The sequence below is a fragment of the Triturus cristatus genome, chromosome 9, assembly GCF_964204655.1.
Source record: "Triturus cristatus chromosome 9, aTriCri1.1, whole genome shotgun sequence".
NCBI lineage: Eukaryota > Metazoa > Chordata > Amphibia > Caudata > Salamandridae > Triturus > Triturus cristatus.
Window position 1 is genome coordinate 883,794,371 of NC_140592.1, and position 25,706 is coordinate 883,820,076.

Below are 25,706 nucleotides of genomic sequence, written 5' to 3' on the forward strand. Positions count from 1 at the left end.
CAACGTGACGCATCTAGGGAGATGCGTCACGTTGTAAAGCCCTGCGTCACATTATAACTGCGTCAGGCATAATGTATGCAGGGTGGGTGTTCCCACGAAAAAAGCCATGTAGAACTGACGCAGTGAAATTTACAACATTTCACTGCGTCACTCTATGCCTTCACTGTGTCAAAATCCCTATTCCTGCTCAGACCAGGCGTAGGGAATGACACAGGGCTTTTTGAATGGGACTCACCTATCTGTTGTGGCACATTGTTGATGTTGCGTCACTTTCATGAGCAACTCCAGCAATGCGTCACTTTTGGGCCAACAGATGCGTCATCATTTCTGACACATCTGTTAATCCTTGTGTATTATAAATACAGCGCATCCATGGTGGTGCAAGGACATTTGGCGCTGGCGCAAGCAAACTGACACATCTTTGCAGATGCGTCAGTTCCTTGTAAATCTGCCCCCATATTTTGACCACAATATTATGGTTAAATATTATTTTGGAGTTGATATTCAGGTACCTTTCATTCATCAATGCATTAACGTTTGTGATCATACTAAGTAAGCAGCAACTAATTAAGTGCCCAAGGTTTCCACTCTGCAACTATGGAACACGTTCTGACTACCAGATGATGAAGCTATCGTGGGAAATTGTCACATATGCATGACGTACCCCATTGCATCAGAGATGCCATGAAATGCACTCCTGATGTGAATGTAGAAAATGACAGACCATCAGAGGTATCTAAAACAATAAAAACCCTGGATGTTCCCTTTCTAGGTCAAACCTCTAAAAAACTGATCTCCACGTGGTATCTTTGGTTATGGATCGCTCATTTGCGGTTGTCTGGCTGGATTCTTTGTGGCCAGAGTAATGTGATCTTTACCAAAAGAGAGAACCTCAGCCAGTTTAGTTGTTTTGCTGCACACTCGCTCTCGGCCATACCCAAACACAAAACAACGATTGCATGCACTGGGCTGCACAGATCAGACAAAGCAACCTTGTATGCATGTTCTCACCTTAATGGGGCATGAACAAAGCAATCATACATGGAAACTCCAACTTGCATCCAATCCAGCAAGGAAATCACAAACTCACTAGCAAGCACCAAATCGAATATAGAAATCAGACTCACTAGGTTAGGGTCGCACCAATTCTGAAGAAGAAGACGGCACAGAGACAAATCATACCCAGTTATGTAACAGACGAGCATTACTAAATTTACAACAATGCCACTCTTTCAATTTTACTACACTTTCTGACAAAAACTACCTGACATAGATCGTCATATCACAGCAATTAGTCAACAGAACCACTCAGAACCTCATACACAACACCAACACTTCCCACTTAGGTCACACTACAATTAATACTCTACCAAACAGGGGAATGAGCTCTAGATTGCACCAAAGAGGACAAACCAACCACCATCATTGCAAGACCCAGTCTGAACTAATTTGGAAAAGGAAACCTGTAACACCTGCTTAGGCATGCCCCCAAACTGGCCAAAGCCATCAGTAGTGCTAGATTGTATCAAATAGGACAAGACAAATGCAAATCAACAGGGCCACAACAGTGGCACCACGTGCTATGGGATTTCAAATCACAGCAAGGCCAACCTATCCTCCTACCCTTCGAGAGGTCTATCATTAAATTAGGTAATTATAACACTTGCTATTTATAGCTCTTAGAAATTTCATGTGTGGTACTGAGTGCTATTGAAAAAGATATTAGCATTTTAACTGTTACTAATATTATATGTACCAATTAAATACCACACAATTGTTTCAGTGCTGCTGTGGTTGCAGGGCAGATGGTTAAAGTGGTGGGATGGCTTAAATGCTACATGTATATGCAGAGAAAATGCAAATGTGCCATAGGATGGATCTCCTGCACCACAGATTAGCTATCCTACTCATATTATGAGTTTGTAACTACTTCTGCATGTGTGGGTCACCCCCCAAACTTTTTGCCTTTGCACTCCACTTTTCGATTAATTATTTTTGTTGGCTTAGGACTCTGTGCACTGTACATTGCTAGCCAGTGCTAAAGTGCATGTGCTCTCTCCTTAAAAGATGGTAGAATTGGCTCATACCCAATTGGCATACTTAAATTACGTATAGGTCCCTAGTAAAGTGGCACTACATGTGCTCAGGGCCTCTAAATTAAATGCTACCAGTTGGCCTGCAGCTCTGATTGCGCCACTCACTTTAGTAGGCCTTTAAATATGCCTCAGACCTGCCATTGAATAGCCTGTGAGTGCAGTTTTAACCTCCCAGGTTGACCTGGCAAAATAAACATTTTGCCAGGCCCACATCTTCCTTTTTAATACATCCATGACACCCCTAAAGTAGGCCCAAGACGGTCCCAAGGGAAGGATGCAGTGTATTTAAAAAGTTGGGCATGAACTTTTAGGTTTTACATGTCCTGGTAGAGAAAAACTCTTAAATGTAAATTTCACTACTGAAAGGCCTTTCTCTCCCATACAATAAGATTTGAGTTGCTTTATTACATTTTATGAGTGTACTTTCCAAATGAGAAGAGATAATTGGTTCATGTTTGGTGTATCTGGAATCCTAATTTGAAGTCGGATTTTATATTACAATTCTGAAAATTACACTAGTAGAAAGTTGGCATTTTCTTGCCTTAGCTGTTGGGTCCTGTAGCCTTTACCACATCAGCTATGCAAGGGGAACATTTGAGCGAGGTGCACGGAGGTCTCCCGCATTTTTGACACAACTGTTATATGGATGCGACAGTGAAACACTGGCGATACCATGATAACCTTGGAATGAATGATAGTTGGACAGGTTGGCAGTATCTACACCAAGGCGGTGTGGTAGTTGGATGAAGACATCCTGAGGAGATCCCTCAAATATATTGGGGTTCAAACATCAACAAAACCCCCCCGGATTGGTTGACACCTGCAATGAACATGAAGGGCTTGCTAATTTCCTGGACGCTTCTCTAGATTTACCTGAACTTGAAAGTGCATACAACCAATGAGAATTGTACAGTGTAATTGTGTAGTGAATGTTGTTTATTTAATCATTATGTGTGCACTGCGTTGTCTGCACTACTGATTCACTTTTTGCACACCATGTTTGTACATGTATGAATACCATACATGTATGACAAAAATTCTCTTTGTCCAGCACATTATTTATTATTCATTATTGTCCACTTATACAATTAGGTTTGCATTGAATGTGAGAAAGTGTATTGCAGAGCCTTCATACCTTTTGATGAGTTTCCTGGATCTGAATGAGTCCCACGCAACTTTTACAGATTTATTTATACATTTACCCATGCGGGTGCCCTGACCTTCTGGCCTGGGAGCCGGTCTTCTTCCAAGCAGCACCACCTGGCCGTCACCGCCGCTGACCTAGGAGTACAGTGTTCGAGCCCGCTCTCGACCCGCTCTCTGTGCCTGACATGATTGGCTGCATTGCCTGATTGCCTTGACATTGTTTTTAGTTTTTAGTTCAGTCCCAGTTCCTGCCTTATTGTTATTGTTTTTTGCCTCTCTCTCCCCTACTCTGTTTTCGGCACCCATCGACCCCGCCCACCTCCTGATCGCCGCTTCCCACCTCCCAGCTGCGCTTTTCCTCCCCCTCCCCTACTTAATGAAGGCCGCTGCACAGCCGTTTGTGCCCGTCTGCGACCCAACCGCGACCAGTGCCACGGACCCTGCATCTCGTACCACCCACACACTCAACCCCGGCAGACTCAGAGACTGCCAAAAGGCCACGCCAAACACAACCCACAGCCAGTTCTCCTGCCTCCACTGCCGCCAGACCTTCACCACCAACCCTGCCTCCAGTGCCACCAAAAACAAAACCAGCGACACCCACAGAAGCATCCTCCTTAACGTGCTCTCCATGCACAAACACGCTGCGGAGCTCTGGAACCTACTCAACTCTCTCTCGCCAGACATCGCCTTCTTCACGGAGACCTGGACCAATGCCTCCTACGGCCTGTAAAATCCCGGAAGGATACAGGATCCAGAGGAAGGACCACCCCAACCACCTGGGAGGGGGCCTTGCCATCACCCGCAAGAACACCCTCCGCCTCACCACCTCCAGCAAAACCTTTCCCTTTGCCAAACACCTGCACTTCCTGATCCAGGTCAGCCCCAACTCCACACTCCGCTGAACCCTCGTCTACAGACCCCCTCTCCCTGGGCCCCCACCATCACCGACCTCATCCCACCCCACGCCATAGCCTCAATAAACTACATACTCATCGGAGACCTGAACATCCACCTCAACAACCCCACCGACCCCAACTCCACCAACCTTCGGGACAACCTCGCCAAAATCGGACTTAACCAACTCATCACCACAACCACACACAGGGCAGGACACACCCTCGACCCCATCTTCGCAGCAGGAAACAGCGTACACTTCAGCCACACAACGCAACTTCACCGTCGGCAAACCCAAGCCACCCAAGCCAACCCCACGCCCACCACGAATGAACTGGAGCAAGGGCACTGATGAGCAACTCAACTCCACCCTCACATGAGACAACCACACCCCGGCATCTGACGCAAAGACCCCGCAGCTAAAGAACTACACTTGGATCTCCAATTGTGCAGACAAGCTCGCCCGCTACGCTACACTGACAAACAGCGCCCCAGGAAAGCAGCCTGGTTCACCACTGATCTCCAAGAAGCCAGACGCACCTGCAGACGCCTGGAGAAGAACTGGAGAAACACCAAGACACCGCAATACTACACCACCTACAAGGACGAAATGACGGACTGCCACAACTGAATCAGAACCACCAAAAGGACTTTCACCCACAACAAAATCCTCGCAAACTCCACCAACTCCAAAGAACTCTTCACTGTCATTCAGGAATTACCAACCCCCGCAGCAAAGCCACAGACAGCACCCCGTCCAAAGACCTCTGCAACAAGCTTGGAACCTACTTCCACCGCAAGATCAAAAACCTATACGACAACATTGCCCACCAACCACCAGATGCCACAGCCGGCCTGCCCCCCAGACACACCAGCCAGCCCATCATCTCCACCTGGACTCCAATCATGGCTGACGACACCACCTCAACCATGAAAGGCATTCACTCAGGGGCCCCCGCTGACCCCTGCCCCCTCACATCTAGTGTTTAAGCTACTGGCATTGTTAATGACGATGCCTTTTATTTACCTGTTTTAAAAACACGTAAATAAAAGGCATTGTCATTTACAATGTCAATAGCTCAAACTCTCGTAAATACGAAACCTATTGCATTGCAAATGCTTGTTTCCACTCTGCTCTATCAACAGAGACATTATGGATCATTTTAGCTTACTTTTATTACATGTGCTGGATCAGTAAGACACCCATTGGGCAAGTCTGCATCACCACTCCTTAAATTAAACTGATTACACTGGTTTCACCAGACCGTCATAAAGAACGTGCCGTTTTCACATTTGAGGGCTATTTATTGTATATATATATTTTTTACCTGATACTTTGCCATTCCCCCTGCATCTGTTGAATTAGTGAGAGTTTTGAAAGGTATGGATTTGAGGTAGGTCTTACCAATAAGCATTTCTTCACTTACTATTTTGTTGGTGGGTGTGTATTTATTATTTTCTTGCCCTGGCCTGGCCATTCGCTTGACACTCACATTTTGCATTCCTCATTTCCGTCATTTACAAGCTGCACATCTGGATACAATGAATGTAACAGTCATTCACACACTTAGATGTTGGAACTTCTGCAGTCATGGGTTATCTTTAGTCTGCATCTAATTTGACCTCGACATGGGTTTTTGCCTTTCATTCATTCCTATACACGAGTAATCATGGCAAGTCTTTCAGCCTTCTGTGAGTTGAACCCTAAGTTTTGCAAAAGTGGCGCTTTACTACTCAGGCTGTCATTTAGCCTTTGGCGTTATTTTCGCCATAAGTGCTTCCACCAAGAGGGAGGGGGCAGCTTCCACGAAAGGCGGTCTGCCATGTCACTGCGGTGCACTTGGCATGTGATTTTTATTTTCAGAAACAAATAATTATGAAACGTAGGTCGAAAGTACCCTAGATAAGATGTGCCTTTGAACATAAGCAAACCAGTAGGCATTTGGCAGGCAGGCTGCTGGTCAAAGGTTTTTGATCGCTGAGTCAGCTGAGACTCCGCCATGATGAACCTGGCAGGACATTCAACTCTGTATGACCTTAGTCAACCTCAGGTTTGCTGGGACACAAGACCTGTTGGTTTATGGTGGTTCCAAGCGTTGCTATCTCCTAAAAGCCCCCGTAGTCATTTCTTGTGATATACTTTGTTAGTTTTTAAAATTATTCTGAATCTAGTTTCATTTGATTGTGTTGCATTTATTACTGCTCCAGTGATTCTCTTGAGACTTAGCTTTTTGTTCAGGATTTTATCACAAACTGAGACCTTCAAGAGAACCTGTCCATCTACTATATTGGTCATCCAAACGAATCTGAGATTGGCTGCCTGCCTAAGGTCATTGACATTCCCACCAATCCTCGAACTCTTCACGCAGAAGAAAATGCATGCAATTTAAATCATATACATTCCTCTTCCGATGTGGGCCAATTGGAGCAGCAATGGCAGGTCCAGAATCAAGCGCTGGCCCTACATTCGTTCTCCCCAACACAGACAATTTTTACGCATGTTCATAGACTCATTTTTCTTACTTTCTTAAGGGCATATCATCAAGGGGCGACGATAATATTATCTCCGCTTTAGAGCCCGTTTTCAGGCGAAAAGCGGCGATAATATTATCGCATTATCATCAAGGGCACGCTAGCGCGTGATTCCTTGACGTATCGCCCCTTTTTCACACGCCTCGCCTCGCATCGATAATGAGATGCAAAAGAGGCGTGGCTGTGAAAACAACATGGGATAATATCACGAAGGCAGCTTCGCGATATTATCAAGGAGGGTTAGCGATATATAAAATCGCGTTAAGTATGCCTTCACGCAGGAATTTAACGTCTGTTAAATTCCTGACTAAGGCATAGCTAACATGGGGGGTGGATTGTGTGGTTAAGACCACAGGCCCTATCATCTAGGATATCGCCCTTTTCCACCATGGAAAACAACGATATCCCAACTATCTATGGAATTTTTATCGCCTCGGCGATGCGCGTTGTTGATAACGCGCTAACCAGGCGATAAATTCCAGAGATAGCCGGCGATAAATATGCAAGCGCTAAGCACGCTTTGCGATATTTATCGCCGGCCCTTGATAACATGCCCCTTCCTTTTTTATTGTCTCAGTTTCGATACACAGCGTATTTATTTGTTCTTTAAAGATATTCTAAAATCTGACTTTTGCTACTGTATAATAATAAATGAACAATAGCAGTAACACCCCTCGAAACACAATTTGATTTTGGTGTCTGTCATCTGCTATCATTTGCAGTTGACTTGTTCTGTTAATTTTGGTATCATTGTTTGTGTACTTTATACAATACATGCGCCATCCCCAGGCATGTTACCTGACTACACTTCAACTACTGAATTATCTTCTGAAAAAGTATTTTTATTCCGACTACCACTGAGTATATGTATACATTCTGATGCACTGAACCTCAATCTTACACAACTCTTAAAACTTACCATTCTAAAAAAAGCTGATGGAGAACCTCATTCTTCAGTTTGTTCTTTCCAAGTAATGAAAAATGTCCAAGTAAGAAGCTGCAATACAAGAAACCAAAAGTATACTTCAACAGGCTTGCAGCTAGGTCTTTGGTATTTAATACTTTACATTTATACTGCCGGACGTTTGACACATTATGAGCAAAACATTGGAGACAACAGCATGCTTGAACCCTTCAAAATATGTCTAAGGCCTAAAAGTCCCACAGGGTACTGTGTAGTCTAGAATGTGACTGTGTACTGAGGGCAACAAACCTGTCTTAAAATACGCGACAGGTAGGGCGGCGCTAATACACTCGATCAAACCTGGAACACCTGCAGCAGTTGATTGAAACCAGTAATCTTGACAAGTGGCAACACAAAGTTAAACAAAATTGTAGCGGATAGAGTTGAGGTACCTGTAGGGAAGTGAGCGTGCAATATGTACAGTAGATCAGTCAGTCAGCCTTCATAGAATAATAAACTATCACATGACAGGTAGCTATGATTGTTATTGTTTTTTCAATTTAAATTAATGTTTAATCCAGGTTAAAAAACACTAATACATAAATGTATTAATCATTTGAAACTCTATATAAAATATTCAATTACAGACGTTTCGCAAAAAAAAGAATATACTTGATTAATCTGCTGTAATCATCATAATGTACATAATCCATGTAAAATACATTTATGTATTTAATCCTATTGCAACAACATGCAGTACAGTGAAAAGCTATATTTTGGAAGGATCTCTTCCACAATGAGGAGCTCCTCTCTTTTATCTTGATGTTATACCAGGTCCCATCAATCTCAAGTAAAGGAAGCCGATCAGAGCTAATCATCATGTATTATCAATTGTTAAGGAAGCACTTTAGCAGCACTTCATATGCTCATTATCAGTATAATGGGTACAATAGTAACAATGCATTGTTTAGCACAAAGTGAAGACAAATCAACTTCACATAACTAAATGCGTACAAATGTTCTCACCACAGCTTTAAATGTTAGTAGTAACGACTGAGTCATTGTAAACTAATTTGAACTTCAACTAATAAATCAATAAGTTTCAAAACTCAGGTTTGCATAGTTACAGTTACTTGCTCATCATTGTCTCTGCTGAAATACAATGTACGAGGCTAGTGATCTGCTAAAGAAGAAACACCATATTAATATCTAGCAGGATTCCTCCCCTGCTAGATATTAATTTCTAAATTTAGATTAATGAGTTCTGAGGAGGTGGTCTCCCTCAATCATAGGAGCAACCACAAATTTGTCACCGTATCACAGGCAACTGTGGTTGGGTACATTAATTTAAATAGGCAGTGACATTGCCAAGCGAAGCATTAATTAGTAGTCTTGGTGAATAACCATTGCTAAATCACTGCTACTCACTGGTCAACTAGGAACACATTTTTACTTCCATTAATGGCACTCTTGTCAATTTCTTGTCAAACAGAACCCCAGGTATATAACAACAACAAATTTTAATTTATTGTTTGATTATTTAAAATCATACAATATGTAACAACAACAATCGAGAATAAAAAATTCACATTTAGGATAAAACATACTTATATTAATTGAAAGCATCCACCGTTTAAAATGTAAGGAATCTAAATAGTGCAAATCTTATTGTGCAAATTTACTATTAAATATGTCCTATTACATCAAATCCTCAGAGTCCAGTTTCTTTATTATCTTTAGTATGAATTTTACAAATGCAGAGTTCAAAACTATGTCAGTTGATTTTATACATCTTCTAAGGGCTTGCCTACCAGTCCGTATTCTGCAGGTGTTAAAATGCCACTTAAGTATCCCTTTTCTTTCTTCCTTCAACTTTGAGCATATGCAGATGAATAATGTTTTCTTCTCCTTTTCTGCATAACTGGCAAGGTATCAATTCTGCTGTGCGCAGCAATGGCATTGTGTGAGAGGATCCTGGGAAAAGGCCAAAGCGTGCTTTTAAAAAATATGTTTTTAGATTTAATGACCAAGGGGTTTCAAAATAGGATTGTGCTTTGACAGATTTGTACTCGTTTATTAGTGTCCATGCATAAAGCTACCCCCAGGTATATATCTTCCTTCACTATGTCAACATATGCGTCAAATGTCCTCTAAATTTGATGTTAAAAATGATATCTGGCTTTTCTCATAATTCATTTTAAAATCATTCTATGGAGCATAAATTGCTAGAACAACAAGTGCTTGCTGCAACACAACAAGTGTATAGTGAATAATCTGCATTGTATAGGACTCTCTGCTTTTTTGATACAAAATTCCAGGACGTGCTTTAGCTTGCATGTGGGAAGGTTTTCCATGAAAGTGATAAGTGACATGTGATAAAAGGGATAGGCACTGTCATCCACCTCCAAAGAGATATCATCAACATACCTAGCCATGCAGTAGTGATCCAAAGTAAGGGTTTGGGCCTGGCTCTACACTGGGGAAGGGGTCAAGGGATAGCGAGGCCTGCAACTTTCATGGGTTTGACCAACAGATGTTGCAGGTGTGAACGGAAGACCACACGCTATGGTCTGAATAGCTGTAGGACCTCCTTATGCAACCTGGTATTTTGTTCTGCCTCACCAATTACAGATTGTTCTAATGCAAATACAGTACGTCCCCCTGGACCTTGTTCTGGTCCTTGAACGGTCTCTTTTGATCCTTTAGGTTGGTGCTGATTGGACTGCAAGGACTATTCCATGTTGTAAATACCATGATGCACCACATATTGTTGACAAAGGCTCATACCCCACTACTGGCCTTTATATACCAACCCTCAATGCATGGGTGGTCATCTCTCCCTGCATGTTGCTTGGACAGGATGCAATTACATGACACAAGGGAGGTGTAACATGGTGACTATAGGCTAGGCATGTGGCATATTTGACATGGGGAGCCCAACATGGCTGGCCCAGGTGTGAACACTGGTTTATCCACATGTGTGGAAGACTGGAGCAGGGGGAAAATACAGAACTTGCAGATTCAATTCAATTCAATTTGAAAAGCTTTTATTCAGTCAAATAGATCAACCATATAAGCAATACATTCATAAAACAATCTGATTAAAACAAAGTAGAATATAAAAACAGTGGGATTGAAAATATAAAAGTATCAAAGTTCATAAACATGATGAGTCAAGTACAAAAGTGCAAATGCATAAGTCACAAAGAGCCCCTAACATTTTAATTGGACATAAACAGTCCTAATTCAAAGTGCAAATGCATAATATACCAAAAAGAAGCATACAGTCAATTATCAATGATCAAAGATTTCCTAGTACTAATAGCTTTCATAAGAAATGTGGCTAAATAGAAACACAATTGTGGATCATCCAGTCTAAAAAGCAACTCCGTGGCATTTTTAATGGATCTGGTATTGTAATATAAAAAGAAAGGTTTTAGATAAAATTTTCTAAGATGGGTATAAAAGGTACAAAAAAGTAGCATGTGGCAACAGCTTTGGTGGGAGACTCCGTCACATGGGCATGGGTGGGTAGAACTCTGTTTCGTGACTGGGAAGTTGACGAGATGATGTATAGTACCCAGTCTTAGACGTGTCAACACGAAATGGTGTGATGCTCTAGTCACAACTGACAAGTAACTTTGGAAACCCTGTTTAAGATCCATTTGCAGATAAAAAACAAGAGTTGGTTGAGTCTTGATAGCATGGGATCTAGCCTCTATTTTGTTTGCCAGCATAGCTGTTTTTATCTCAGTTCTGGCAACAGAAACTGTACACTCTGGGTCCAATCGGATATCACAGTTGAATAAAAACTTAAACCAATGGATATTATAATTAAGCCAGGGTATTTTTAAACAATTTTCCAAATTAAGGCAGTCCCGTATTATAGATTGCGTAAACAATGTCTCCTCTTTTGACCATATAGATTTCCATAATAGGAGAGGGCGTATTGGAACCAAGTCTAAAATGTATTTAATGCCCACCTCCCTATGGATCAGTTCAGTAGAGGCAGATAAAGGGGCACACAGTAGACGTTTTAAAAATGAATTTTCAATTTGTTTTAATTTATTACCTTGACAGTGGCCCCAAACACCTGCTACGTAAAGTGCTGCAGTGACACATCGTATCTTGTAAATTGTCAACATGTCTCTGATGCATCGATTGCCTAGTTTGACAGCAAATCTAAAAATACCATTAATGTTTCTCAACATCTTAGAACAGGCATTATCCTGTTCCTGGACCCATGACCTATTTCCTGCAAACGTGATGCCTAAATAGCTGAATGTTTTAACTGTCTGAACCTTGGAGCCTTCGATGTGATAAGTGCTAGATGTTATAGGGTTCCTGCCACAGGCCATTACAAAAGTTTTCGATTTGTTAATTAAAAGTTTCCTTTTAGCAATAAAAGCAGTAAAATTATCCATAAGACGTTGTAAACCAATGGGAGTACGGGAGAGTAAAACCGCGTCGTCCGCATATAAAAGAATTGGGACGGGCATACCATCAACCCTTGGGGCATCCGACTCGAACAGTTTCAGGGCTGCGTCTGCTTCGTTAATAAACAAGGAAAAAAGCAATGGGGCCAGAACGCAGCCCTGTCGGATGCCTCTTTTAACTTTAAAAGAGGGAGTATATTCGCCTAAAAGACCATAGCGCACCTTGCTTGACAGATTTCAATATAATCTTGCTAGGAAATAGATTATCTCCTTAGGGGCACCCATATCTAGCAATAATGGCCATAAAATTGAATGATCTACCAAATCAAAGGCGCTGCTAAGGTCAGCAAAACATAAATATAAATTTCCTTCCCTAGCTAGGGTATATTTTCCAATCAAGATGTCCAAATTGACACACTGCTCTAGTGTGCCAACTCCCTTTCTAAATCCATATTGTACTGGAGTAAGAACTACCTTCTCTTGAACCCAAGCTTCTAGTCTCGATAACATGACCCTACTCATGATCTTAATTGACGAGTCAAGTAGAGAAATTGGGCGGTAATAACAAACATCGGTTTTGACTCCTTTCTTATGTATGGGTACTATGATGGATTGGCCCCAAGACAACGGGAGTTGGGTCTCGACGGCGGCATTAAAAACTCTAGTTAAAAAAGGGGACCATAGAACAATTTAATTCTTATAAAAATCTATGGGGACCCCATCGGGTCCTGGTGCCTTACCCCCCTTACTGCTAATTATACCATCGGTAACTTCTTCTATGCTAATTGATAAGGGAATAATTGGCCATTCATCGGAGTACTGGTTGGATTGGATGGGTAATACAACTGTATTAATAGGGTTAAAAATATTAGAAAAATGGGTTACCCAAGCGTTACAGTTGATAAAGGAGTTAATTTCGGGAATATGGTCATCCTTCAAGAAGGTGCTATTTACAGTATCCCAAAACAATTTGCTATTTTTTGTGTTGGCTGCCAGGCTTAAATCTTTCCAGGCTATTTCTTGGAGTTCCGTTTTTCAAATTTTTAGGGCTCTAGCATATTCTGCACGCAAGGCCTTGATTATGTCCGAGTTTCTAGGGTTACATCTCAAAGTTTGTTTGAGATTACTCAGAGCCTTCATGCAACTGGTATCGAACCAGCCCGCCTTAGGTTTTTTATTTTTGCAGACTGGTTTCATCAAAAGATTCTCCACAATGTTGTTTATCTTGGTGAAATTCTCTAGCATCAATGCGGGATCGACCTCATCCCCTAGACAAACTTCAATTTCATTCTGACATTGAGTGACAACATCGTGCAAGATTTTAGATGGGTCCACACCAGCCCATTTTATCAGGACACCATTTGGTCTGGTAGGGACAATGCATGAGCTTTGGGGTGCGCTGAAAATATGTTTTGGTCCCCAACATAGTAAATACACAGAAATGCTGTTATGATCACTAGTAGGTTGATCCATTATCCAGGGTAGGGAAAATAAATGAGCACTATTACAGGAAATGATAATGTGATCAATATTAGACATTGCATTCCTACATGTGAATGTGGGGCATTTCATATTGTGTTTGTCAGTAGCGCAATGTAACAGTTCTAAGTCCCATTTAGCCATAGCACCATTTAGAGCCGTACCATATTCGCAATGGGGGAAATGCATATGGCAATCATCATCAGATTCAGATTCCCCCCTCCTAGGGCCACAAACTTTGGTTAAAGATAATGGACATATTTGAACGTTAAAATCACCTACCCAGAGGATAACAATTGACCTCCTGATAGTACTGGTCAGCTTCTCAAGTTCTCTTTCCAGGTCGTTAATAATTAAGCCACGTGAGGAGCTAAACACATTGTTGTAGAAATTAATCAGAATGACATCTTTACCTACAGGGGCAACCAGCCACATAATCTGAGCATAAATACCCACATTAGTACAACTTTTAATTTTACATTTGTTTAAACTGATGGAGATCAGAATCAAAAGACCTCCCTTGGCTCTACCGGAGGGCGAGAACTTGCAGATTCATTAAGGTGAGTGAGTTTTCTTCATAACTAGAGCAATTATTGGTGGCCTTTTTCCAGTCACCTGTGGACTAGCAACCCAGAGAGCCGCAGGCGAGGAGCACAGGGTACTTGATTCCTTTTCCAGGGGTGTAAGCTAAGTGGTTGGAGGAGAATCAGAAAATTCTTTGTTGGGGAACACACTTCCCATCTTCATCCCTTGTGTGAGAAGCTGAAATGGCAGCCTGGAGAGGGTGGGTGTCTCAAACAGAATTGCATCCATTATATGTCGATGGAGCATCCGGGACAGATTCCTTTCCCACAGGTTACGTGTATATAAACAACACACTTGTTATTAAATGGGCATGTTTTAGCTTAAATATGTCAAACTTTTCCTTCTAAAATAGGTGACATCATGTTACTTGTAGAATACTCATTGGTCAGTGGACACTCATTATTACACAGACAAACTGCAGCTAACACCGGCAGTCAGGTGCTGCATGATGTATAAACTGGTAACATCAACTTTTGCTCACATCATTGCACCCTGCTAGTGCCACTGGTGGCCCAAGTGTGGACAATCCCTCTGGTGAGTGTCCCTCTGAAAGCCTTGGAAGATACAGATGTTGGTGAACACATTGCAGCAATGCACCTTACACAGCCCAGGACATGATTGTGATTCACACTGTTCACGTATTAATCTGAAAGACATGAGACCTGAACCATGAATATTAACAATGGACAAGCCCTGCCCAAAAAAAACGTGTTGCTTACAAGTTTAGGTTGCTTGAATGAATATAGCATGTTGTTCTATGTACAGTAGCACCGATCTCATCCCTTGGAATAAGGGGTGGTGGACTGCCCACACCAGAATCTTGCTGCTCCATGGTGACCTCCCCAGTCTTGAAAGAGGGGAGAGAGACAGAGGGACCCAGCAGACATGGCTTAATCATTGGACCCGCTTATTGCTCGCCAATTTACAAAATGTGTCCAGACCCTCTCTAGGCTTCGGAGGTCACAAGCTAAATCCATCTGGCTTATTTGCTTGATACCTGTAACACAATCAACAAAAAGTGGACTACTGGCTGATTTAAAAAGTCTACATATCTCTGGTCTTGCCAGCAAAGTCACATAAAAAAGAAATTTCGTTATGGGGGAGTTTTCCCCAAACCCTGCATCTGGACTGATCCCAAAAAATATAAGTTAAGGGCCTACCTCCATTAGGTGTCCAATCACCTCACTGATGAAATTACATATAGAGGTCCAAAATTGGGCAATCACCGGGTATTGCATAAACATATGTATATCATCTGCCATAGGAGACCAACACTTCGGACACCCAATTTCTCTACCGGCTATTTTTGAAAGCTTACTTCGTGACCAGTAAACCCTGTGTGTTGTGAACAGATGCTTTCTCTTGAGTGAGGTAGATTTCACATCAGCATATAATGAGGAAAAGGATACTTGCCATAATCTCCTTATGTTTCCGTCCACAATTTCTGCTTCCCAAATTGTGGTTATGACTGGCATATTTTTGTCTGCGACCTCAAGGAAGGCCCAGTACCACAACAAAACTTCCTTTTTAAAGGGGCCATCCTTCATCAACTGCTCGAGCCATGGTTCCTCCTCCTCTTCTGCCCACTCTTATATGCCCACCATGATCTTAGCTGATAATATTTAAATCTTGTTAGCTGGCTATTAGTACATGCACTCAACACTTCCCACTCCACCAAACCCGATCCTGCTCTGAGATCTGCCCAATAATTCAGGCAGCTAATATTAAGGGCGGCTTAGCTGATCTACCTAGCAATATGGGATGCCCCGAGAATCCCAGATTGGTGCCAAGGGCATATAATATGGGATACTAAATCTCTTTCGAAAATATACCCGTTTTTTTAATGCTGCTTTCAAAACTTTCAACCTGACTTTTTTAAAGTATTTTGAGTCCCCATATTTACGCCACGATAGTCTCAATTTTAGTTAGTCTGTTTCAGCTTCATGGCATCCTTCAGTCTGTTATTTGTTATTGAACGGGTGGAGTTCCTAACAGGACACAGAAATGCAGAGTTCACCATAGATACTGACTGTTTGAGCTGACATGTTTTGTCATTTTCATTATTAGTAACATGGTACTCTACTTAAAGTTAAACTTGTCGGTTGATCTGACATACTGTTCACCTGGAGGGTGATATTATTTTTTGGGGATGGGGCACAGGCATTTCTCCCCCACTTTGTCAATGCCCATAACCTGTTAGAATGCTTAAATGTACAAGCCAATTTCAGATCCTGCCATATTCCATCATCCCATTCCTTTTTGGCCAGAGCCTGGGCCTTTATAGACATCTTTCTTGCCAGGTGAATCTGCTTGACAACCTTTGTATTGTTTTGCCCAGGTGTCTGTGTAAGGATCTACTCTCCTTATTAAACCAGTAAATTGCTCTGGGTGTATACTGTTTATGTCCCTTAGTAGGAACTACTAAGTGGGGCAAGATTTTCTTGAAGAATTTATTATGTGTGACAAATATTTTCTCACGACATACTGTGGAAGAAGGACAGTGAGTCAATTCCATTAAACAGTCCTGTAGATCATCGTTTATTTGTTGTAAAATATAAGGGGACTCCAAGACTTGAGATCATTTCAAACGTTGCGTATCGTTCGGAGGGGTGATATCCCTTGTATGAACTGATAAGCGTTGCTCCTTTTCCAGATTTGAGCAGAGGGATTCTATGGAAAGACTTAACGGGTCATAGTCGCTTTCTATCCTTACTGTAACCATCATATCTACAAGGGAGGACCACAATCAGTGATCTAATAGGAAATAGCCTATACGGCTAGAGTGAATGGAATTGCAAAAGTTATTAACCCCCTACCTATCAGACTTGACTCTACCGTTGGTCGCTTTTAAGCCAAAGTCCAGCGTGAAGGCCATCAGCTGCAAAGCAGCATCTGTCCATCTTCGTATGGGTGGGAGATCAAGCTGCAGAATATCCCAAGCCTTATTCCCTTCTTTGCTTCGAGTGACATCATCATTATCTAAAGGCTCATAAGTGGTATTAAAGTTGCCTCCTACTATCAGACCCAGGTCATGATGATGGATCATCATATATTCTTTAAGAATCAAAATAGTTTTGGACCTCAGTCCTTCCCGAAAATTCTCTAGAGTAGACATTGAAAATATCGGTCTGGAGGGATCTCCTATTTGTGGTCACTCACTGAATAGCTAAAAAGTCTGTAGAATCAATAAATAACCTTTGGATTTTGCAAGCCAAATCTAATCTGACCCATATAGTTAGCCCCCCCGAGGGCCCCTCGACAGGTCCTTCAGAGGCGAAAATAAAATAATCAAGATAACCCAGTTTACAAATGGGGTCCATACATCAAGTTTCCTGGAACGGGCAAATGTGGTATAACTCAATGAAAGTTTTCCAGTCTGGAAGGGCAATTTTAGATGTAATGCCTGCTACATTCCAGGATAATAAGGAGATACCCTTCCCAGCCATTGCAAAATTAGCTACTTGAGGTTGACTCTCAGTGATCAAGATTTCGGCGTCAGAACAGACACTATTTGGGTATAATGGAAGTTCATCCGATGAGGGTCTAATTGTAGATTGGGGTTGACCAAGGAGGTGCCTAGGGTAAAAGCCTTGGGGCTATTTAGAAAGGCTTTTTCACCTGTCCAAAGCATGGCTGGTCGTGAGAAAACCTCTCCTCTCATACAAGGTGGTAGAGAGCGGTTGTCAATCCACCATCCGAGTGGGGGTGTCAGTTTGTTGACTATTAAGGAAATTTCCCCAGTCAGGGTGGCTATAAATATCAGACTGAGTGTATTTAAAACGGATATCTGTTTTAAACAGGGAGCAAGTGCCTATGTCAAACGCCACCAGGTTATCGACTAGGCCACTACTAGCAAGAATAAGCTCTATATTATTAAAATTAGCGCCCGCTTGTGAGTGTCTTATAGTTCCTAAGATGTCCTCTCTCATAGGAGAGTAACAGCCTCGCACCTTCTTAATGCAATGCATAGATTTATTGATTAAGGCCTCTTTATCTTCATGAATTATCAATTGCCTACTTTTCAGAACATGCGTTAAGAAAATGGAACGGTTGCGATGTATGCCCACTTTTCCCCTCTCTGATATCTGGCTCCGTGCTGGCAAGGGAGACTTGTGGCCAGAATACTCGCCAGAAAACTGATCATGATTGTGGATCGGTGGATTCCATACTGGCCATATTATGTCAGTAGTTCCCCCTCTGAAGCCCCCCCTAGAGTTCTCAGGTGGGGGCGCTTTTGATGTAGTCGAGTAATTTCGCTTATAGGGTCCCTTTACATTACTCAGCGGCTGTTGGGCCTGAACATTAGTAGTGAGGGCACTTGTATCAGCAATAGTGAGTTTGTACCTATTTGGCTGATTTAGCAAATTTAAAAGATGTGTTACCATAACCTTAAGTTCCAATGGACTTTTGCTTGCTGGTGAAGCTTATCTAAGTCTCCTAAGAGGCTTGGTGCAGTGATTGGCACTGAGTAAGGGTCACCATTATTGCTCGGTGAAGGATTCAGCTGTGCCTGTTCATTCAATGGGGTAAATCGGTTGCTGAAGGGGATAGTATATTCTTTCGCTAGTGTATTTTGGGTAGGCAAATCAAAAGGTGAATCAAAACAAGGTGGCTTCTTAGCTGAGGTTTGTTTTTTGCTGTCACACTTTTTAGATTGGCCTTTGAAAAAACTTGAAATTAGAGACGCATCTTTTTTACTGCTGGCAGGTGCTTTTGCTCTCAGTTGTGAGACCTGGGTACATTTCTTCTTAAGTATAGCTCCCAGATCAGGAGGAGCCGTATCAAGCTCTCTGTTATTAGGTTCTGCACTCAGTTCCACCTTACTAGGAGTATCTATGCTAATAAGAGACTCGACTTCCTCTATCAGGAGGGCGATCTCTTGAAGATTGTAATTAGCTGACTTGCGGGAACATTTGGAGTGATTAGGTATAACAGGATTAGAATTCGGAGCCTTGAATTTCCCCATAGCTTAATGTAGACAAGCAAGTGCAAAGGGCACAGTAAAACTGCCCAATCACAACGCCCTGCTAAGTGAGGCTCAAAACACAATACCTATTGATGGATTAGGAGAGAGATCAGATGAATTGCAATGGACAATTTTTAGAATAAATCAAAACGGCACCTTGCATGTGCGAGTGAGTCCAAAAAAAATCCTAGACTCAAAATGAAGACCCCTGCAACAGTTTTGCACCAATACCTTAGGGTCCACAATGCCCACAGGTCCGCAATGTCCAATGCCAAGATGCAAAAGAAAGAGAGAATGCCCAGTCCCAGCCTCATCCAGTCTCTAATGAGCGCTGATGGGCCCGCCCTTGGCCAGCGGGGCTGTGCAGGCGCTAAATAGTGCTTCCATGTAAGCGTGGCAAGTGAGAGAGACCGGGACAGGTAGCGGCTGCGGCAAGTCATCCTGCGCTGTGCCCCGACACAGGCAGAATGGCGTTGCAGCCCCCTTGACAGAGGGGCTGTGCAGGCACTTAATAGTGCTTCCCTACAGGCGTGGCATGTGAGGGAGACTGGGTCTGGTAGTCCCCTGCGATAAGTGCTCCTATGGTGTCCCCCCCGGCACTGGCAGAATGGTGCTGTAGAACATTAAGTGCACAGACGAAAATGGCTAGTGGACGCCGGTTGATGTAGTCTGCATGAAGAAAACAATTAAGATCACCGCATTAGAGTCCTATGTGTACACTGATTCACATTGATTGACTCAGTAGCCAATGATGAAAAAATGTGATTGATTCAGAAATATGCAGATATGGATTCAATTTTTTTAAATCCAGAGTAATCACTGTTTTAGACAAACGTATGTACTTAAGCTCACCCCAGGTGTAGGGTAGCCTTGTCTTTTATTAAATTGACATATTGAGATATAGAGAGTCAGACATACGTTAGTACTAGACTGTGTGTGAACCTTACCTTGCCTGATGACTGTGATCTCTGGCGCAATTGGGCAATCTAGGTGGCAGAATGCTAAGTGTCCGGGACGCACTGTTCTATGAGTGGTAGTTTGTGGTGTGATCCCGGGCTACCACCAGGGAGTGCACGTGTATCCTGGGAAATGTATTATTAATAAACCTCCTTTCATGCTGCCACTTATTTTTGATCAACCCCATGATGCATTCCTCCACCAACCATGCATTTACTCTGCGCATGACCTACGTCTGACAGTTTACAGCAGTAGACCCTGGAGTTCGCTATAGTGGTCACCCACACAATTTATCACTATGTCTGCCTCCTCCTCAGTGAAGTTTCTCTTCGTTTTTAGTAGAAATGTCTGCATCTTCACTGCTTCTGACTGAATTGGAGTCAGGCACAGCTGGAAGAGAGTAGGGCGTTGGTCCTATTGATGTGCTTTACATTTTTACGAATGCCTGGTTTTCTCGCTTGGGATCAGGTGTGGCTCTTTTCCTATCCCTGCTTAGGAACAAGGCACAACGATAATTTCCTCTACGGAATATTTCTTCTGTGTCAATTCTTATAGTGATAAAGGAGTTCAAAGGATCTATGCATGCAAAATTACATGTAGTAACTTTCCATGTGTGCTTTTGGGCATATACCAATCAACTCCCGATTTCCATAGCCGAACAAAGGTGAATAACCTATGTGCAAGGAAAACTAAGCCTCCAGTCTTTTAGAACATCAACAGTTCTGAAGTCTACGGCTGGTCAGACACACCTTTACATGTGTACAATTACGTTTGTACACATACCATTGTGAACTGGTCCCCCTTTCTTGAAGTTGAGTGGATTTAATTAGTAATCAGACTGGCAGCTAGGATGAAACGGAAAACAGTCAGCTCAAGAGATCTAGAGATAGATTTTCACATATTTTGCACTGAGTTAGATACCCCTTTTTATGCTACTTCCTAGTTCCAATTTGGTATGAGATACTAAACCCCTTTTACGATTCTGAAATGAATTTCTGACTCTCAAAATTGGTTTAGTACCTTGTAAAAAACTTTTTGTGTTCGCAAAATATGTGATTTTGTTAAGCACAGAGTTTGTAAATACAAAATGGTTTTGTACATTGGGTCCCATATTCAGCAAATGGAATGTATCAGGTAACCATTCAGGTGCAAGATCTATTGAAATGATCTCGAGGTATTCTGTAGAAGGTTGCATTTCAGGGAGTGCTGTAAACAGCTGAAGGATTTTCTTTCAAGGGTACAGGTGAAAAGTTCTATAAATTAAGTGCGTGACCTGAAAATGTTTGAGAAGCAGAAGACTATTTCTTGAAGCCTTGGATATAAAGGCAGTAATTTATTTAGTTCTTTAGTTTAAGAACTTCCCGGTGCTTCAGTTGATTTCACAGGCATTTAGGATTATTGAAGGACAGTTCCTTGTAAATCAGGCATGCTGTTTCTTGACGCATCTCTCTCTTCTATCGGGAGTCCCTTCAAAAAAGCAATGACTGCTATATCCTGTAGTTGTGCACACTTATAGAAATAAGCTTAATCTAATGAGCAAACATCTCAGTCAGGAATGAATTTATTAATTTGGGAGAGGGGTGGCTCTACCAACTCAATAAAGTTGATCTGGTTTAGTCAAAACTCTGAGAAAGAGAAAAACTCTGCTCAGCCCTGAAAGCTATGGCACAAGCAGCAGTCAACCTTCAGAGAAATGCATGCTAAGTTGAAGCAGTACCAACAATCTTAAAGTTAAGAACACAACACAGTAAAATTCTCAAATCAATTTAGAAAACATAATGAACAAAAAGGCATCAAGATCATTAAAGTAGGCTAAAGAGAATCTGAGATATGAAATTTTAAGACAAAATATACCTAAAAACACTAAAGCGTCAATGAAAAGAAGAACCAGGTCCTAGACGCAATTTTAGGCTGACCGTGATGGAGAGGTCAGAAACAGCAAGTGTGCTACTACACGTAAAAATGTTGCCTTCAGACTTAGAGCCTGGTTTAGAGTTTGACAGATGGGTACTCCATCACAAACATGACAGATATCCCCGTCCGCCTTCTTACAACCGCATTATTTCATAATAAAGCACTTGTAATAAGGCGGACGGGACATCCAACTGCCAAACTCTAAAGTCTCCAAGTGCTTGGAAAGTTCCTTCTGATCAGTACTGCAGCCCAAGGGCCTCAGGCCCCTTTCCAGCCACGTCTTCCGCAGAGTCCAGTCCTCTGTGGTAAGCTGGGCCTCTTAGACTCAGTATATTCCCTCATGTTTTTGTGTCCTTGAAGCAGGTAAACAGGATGTCAACCATGTCACTATTGGAAATCAGTCCCTGGGCAGTAGCAAGAATCAGAGGTTCTTGAGTTCTTGTGAGTCCTTTTCTTACAGCAGCAGTAAAATGTCAGGAGTTTTCTTCCAGCATGGGCTTCTTCTACAGATGGAGTTTTCCCAGATCCAGGAATGTTCTGATGGGTCTGTGGTTGAGGTGCCAGCTTTATCCTTACACTAGTCAGTGACTGGAGAAATTCTACAACCCAATTCTCTTTTCTCTTGGTCACTCCACCTCCTTTCGGAGCGCTTACTCTTTAACTTGTTATAAAATCACAAAAGAGTCTGCGTTTCAGGATGGCAGAACCCAGCTGTCACCAGACAGGCTTGTCTTTAGCTAGTTAGGCACTCTCCTATTTAGATTAGCACCTTACCACCTGGAAGGGAACAAAACTGATTCTCCCTTTTACTGTGACTTGAGTTGGCTGTCTGCGAGAGTCATATTAATGAATAGGAAAAGACCTCTTTGGCAATACCAAATTCTGATTGCACTATCAAATCAGAAATGATGAAGCATTTTTGCAGCACTTTCTCAAACAGAGATAGGAAATAAATAGTCTGATCGTATCAAGGCTTGTTCAGGGAAAAGTCAAATAAGGCCTGCACAGTGAAATAGCTTTTGGATTTTATTTTATTATGATTGCACAGTAACCCCAATATGTAGAATGCCTATTTTTATATACTAGCACCCTGCTCTGTGGGCTTACAAAGTGCACTTTATGGGTGACCTACGAAAAATGAAAATAGCCCTCTACTACACGGCGAAGGCACTTTTCTTTGCCAGGTGTCACTGCAGTGCATTTAAAATGCAGCCCAGCCAGAGTATAGTGGAGCTGCTAACAGACATATATTTCTGTCATATGGGCAGGTGGTGCAAATACACACTATAGCCCACATATGGCATTTAACCTACCATGCCACAGTTCCCTTTTAGGCACCATTTACAATAGACTTGTAGGAAAGTTAAAAAGCCAGGTTGTTCCAATGTACAGCACGTATTATATAGGGGGAAGCACATGTGCGTTCCTGCTGTTTAGCAGTGGTGCAGCACACAGAGACCTAAAAACAGTAAATATACAGTTCAGAAAAAGGTGAAAAATCTGGTATGACAATGCAAAAAAGTGAATATGCTACTGGCTGCATCTGAAATTCGATTCTTATCAACTTTTTTCTGAAAACAAGTGTTCGTCAAGGCACCAAATATAATGTCAATTACACTACCTCTGTGCTGCACCTCCCCTCCCTTCCTCCAAAACCATACCCCTCCACGAACTGTCTTCTCACAACTGTGCACCTCATTGCCGAGTGAGATAGTTTTACAAAAATACTCATGGCAGATTATCGAAACAAAATATGGACACTCGTATTTTTATGCACGTAACATTTAAATAGCATAAAAGTAGACCCATGCAGACAATAAGGCAGGTATTACCTAAGCAGGAATCAGGTGCCCTTCCCTCACTGATGACAAAACATAAGAAGAAAGTTCAATACTGCATGGACTGGGTGGACAGAATTTGCCTGTATGCGCCTTTCTCACACAGGACAATAGCTGCCGTTTATGGCTGCAATTTGAGCACGGTGAGCACCCATCTGCAATCTGGCACGCCTGTTACCCCAAGCTTGTGACCTGCAGAACATTTTTTGCAGGAATACCAGGATGTAGGAGAAATGCTTAACAACCTTATAAAGTTGCCAAAAGGGGTATTTAAATCTTGAGGACACACACCAAGTACTGGGCAGGCTAGAATTGTAAACTTGTGAAAATAAGAAGACCTGTTAGAACTCGCCACCTGCGATATTAGCACTGTGTTAGAGAGAGTGGGTAGAGCGGCATTATAGTGAACGAGTGCCTTTGAGTGTGAGAGAGCGGTGGAGGAGTGGAGGGGGGTGGAGATGGCGGGCAGATGGAACTGGCTTATTGAAGAAAACTATACGAAAAGTCTTTGCGTGTTATTCCTTTCATTTCTGCCCCAAAACGTAAACCTGGCTGAGTCACTGGTACTGACCACAGAAAACACTTCAACGTAGAGAGGGGATGTGGCGCAACGGCCAGAGCTGCCCACTTCAAAGCGGGGGAACCCTCTTCGAGTATCGGCGTCGGCAACACATCCTGTAATTCTTGGCAAATCACTTAATCTTCGCGAGCCTTGTTAAATGGCATCATTTTTTAAAATAAAATATCTTTTTATGCAAAAGACACTAAATAAAAAAATCAATGCATGCTCTCACACCTTAATGAATCAATTGCATTTTATGTAATGAAAGGGTTTCATGTTTTTTCACAAACAAGTGTTACAGGTAAACCTCACACATTTAAGGCAACCATAAAATGCGCCCCTCTCTCTACTTTTCATCTGCATGGGAACTGACCTGTCCCTGGGGGGTCCCGGGATGTGGTCGAACTTCATGTGAATGTATTTCACATAACAGCAGTACAGCAGGAAGGCGAGGGCTGCAACAGACAGCACAACGAGCAGCAGCCAGGAAATCAAACCCCACGCGTCCATTTCTGCATTCAACTCCGCGCTGTGCTCTCTTTCCTTGTTGATTTCTAACAAAACAACCTTCGTCGGTAGGTTATTATCTTCCAGGCGAGGAGGGCGGGGCAAGGCAGGGAGGGACAGCATGGCCAGCTGCCAAGAGCACTACAGCATCCATTGCCCTTACAGGGGTGAGCGCGTGGATGGGGAGTGGGGGAGTTGAAGGGGTTCCTTCTGCAGCACACTCGGCTGCAAGTCCAAGGGTGCGTTAGTGCCTGTACATGAAGGCAGGGATCGAGGTCCTTGTTTCAGAGGACATTGGAGGTCGTGTGTCACGTGGGCAGAGGAGGCTGCCAGATCAGACCGGCACAGCGGGCATCATCTTGGCAAGACCAGTCCGTGTTTGTTCAGACTCGAGCACCTTGCAGCGTTGGTCCACTGATGGGTGCAGAGTGTGGCTTAATAATGTTTTAGGCGCTTCGAGGAAGTCCGGTGGCTTTTCTTTATTTTTAGCAGCTGCAAGGTGCTTGCGTAGGAGTCTCGCAGCCATGGCCCACTGGACGGTGACCTCTTCCCCCTCGGTCGATCGGGTTCACTGGGGTTTCACTGTGCTAGCACTGCATGGGCATGAATCCTCCCAGCTGATGATGTCACATTGGACGAGAGGGTGGCAGGCTGGCTGCTCCAAATGAACCTGTCCCGTGGAGCACTTGTGCAGAGCGGGGCAGTGCCCAACTTATCTATTGATTCCTGGGAGCCTTGCAGTGTTGAGAAGGGAGTTGAGGTGTGGGGGCTGTGTTTTATTTGTAGACCCTTGAATGGCTCTCCACTGAAGCTAGAGGTCAATATAAAACTCCTTGTATCAAGCACAAAGCCGTGCATGACTCTTCTCCCACCTAGGTGTCTGGGAG

At 42.7% G+C, this 25,706-nt stretch overlaps 1 protein-coding gene across 1 annotated transcript in view; it reads right to left on the bottom strand.

The window, feature by feature from the left end:
- Window positions 1–25,353, bottom strand: part of LOC146799019 (cholesterol 24-hydroxylase-like) — a 263,806-nt gene extending 238,453 nt beyond the window's left edge. Inside the window, exons 1-2 of the mRNA XM_085626414.1 lie at window positions 24,686–25,353; window positions 7,591–7,668 (exon numbers count right to left, since the gene is read on the bottom strand). Coding sequence (XP_085482540.1) covers window positions 7,591–7,668; window positions 24,686–24,942 — 335 coding nt within the window. The 5' untranslated portion in view covers window positions 24,943–25,353. The remainder of the gene's footprint in view (window positions 1–7,590; window positions 7,669–24,685) is intronic.
- Between the last annotated feature and the right edge of the window lie 353 nt (window positions 25,354–25,706).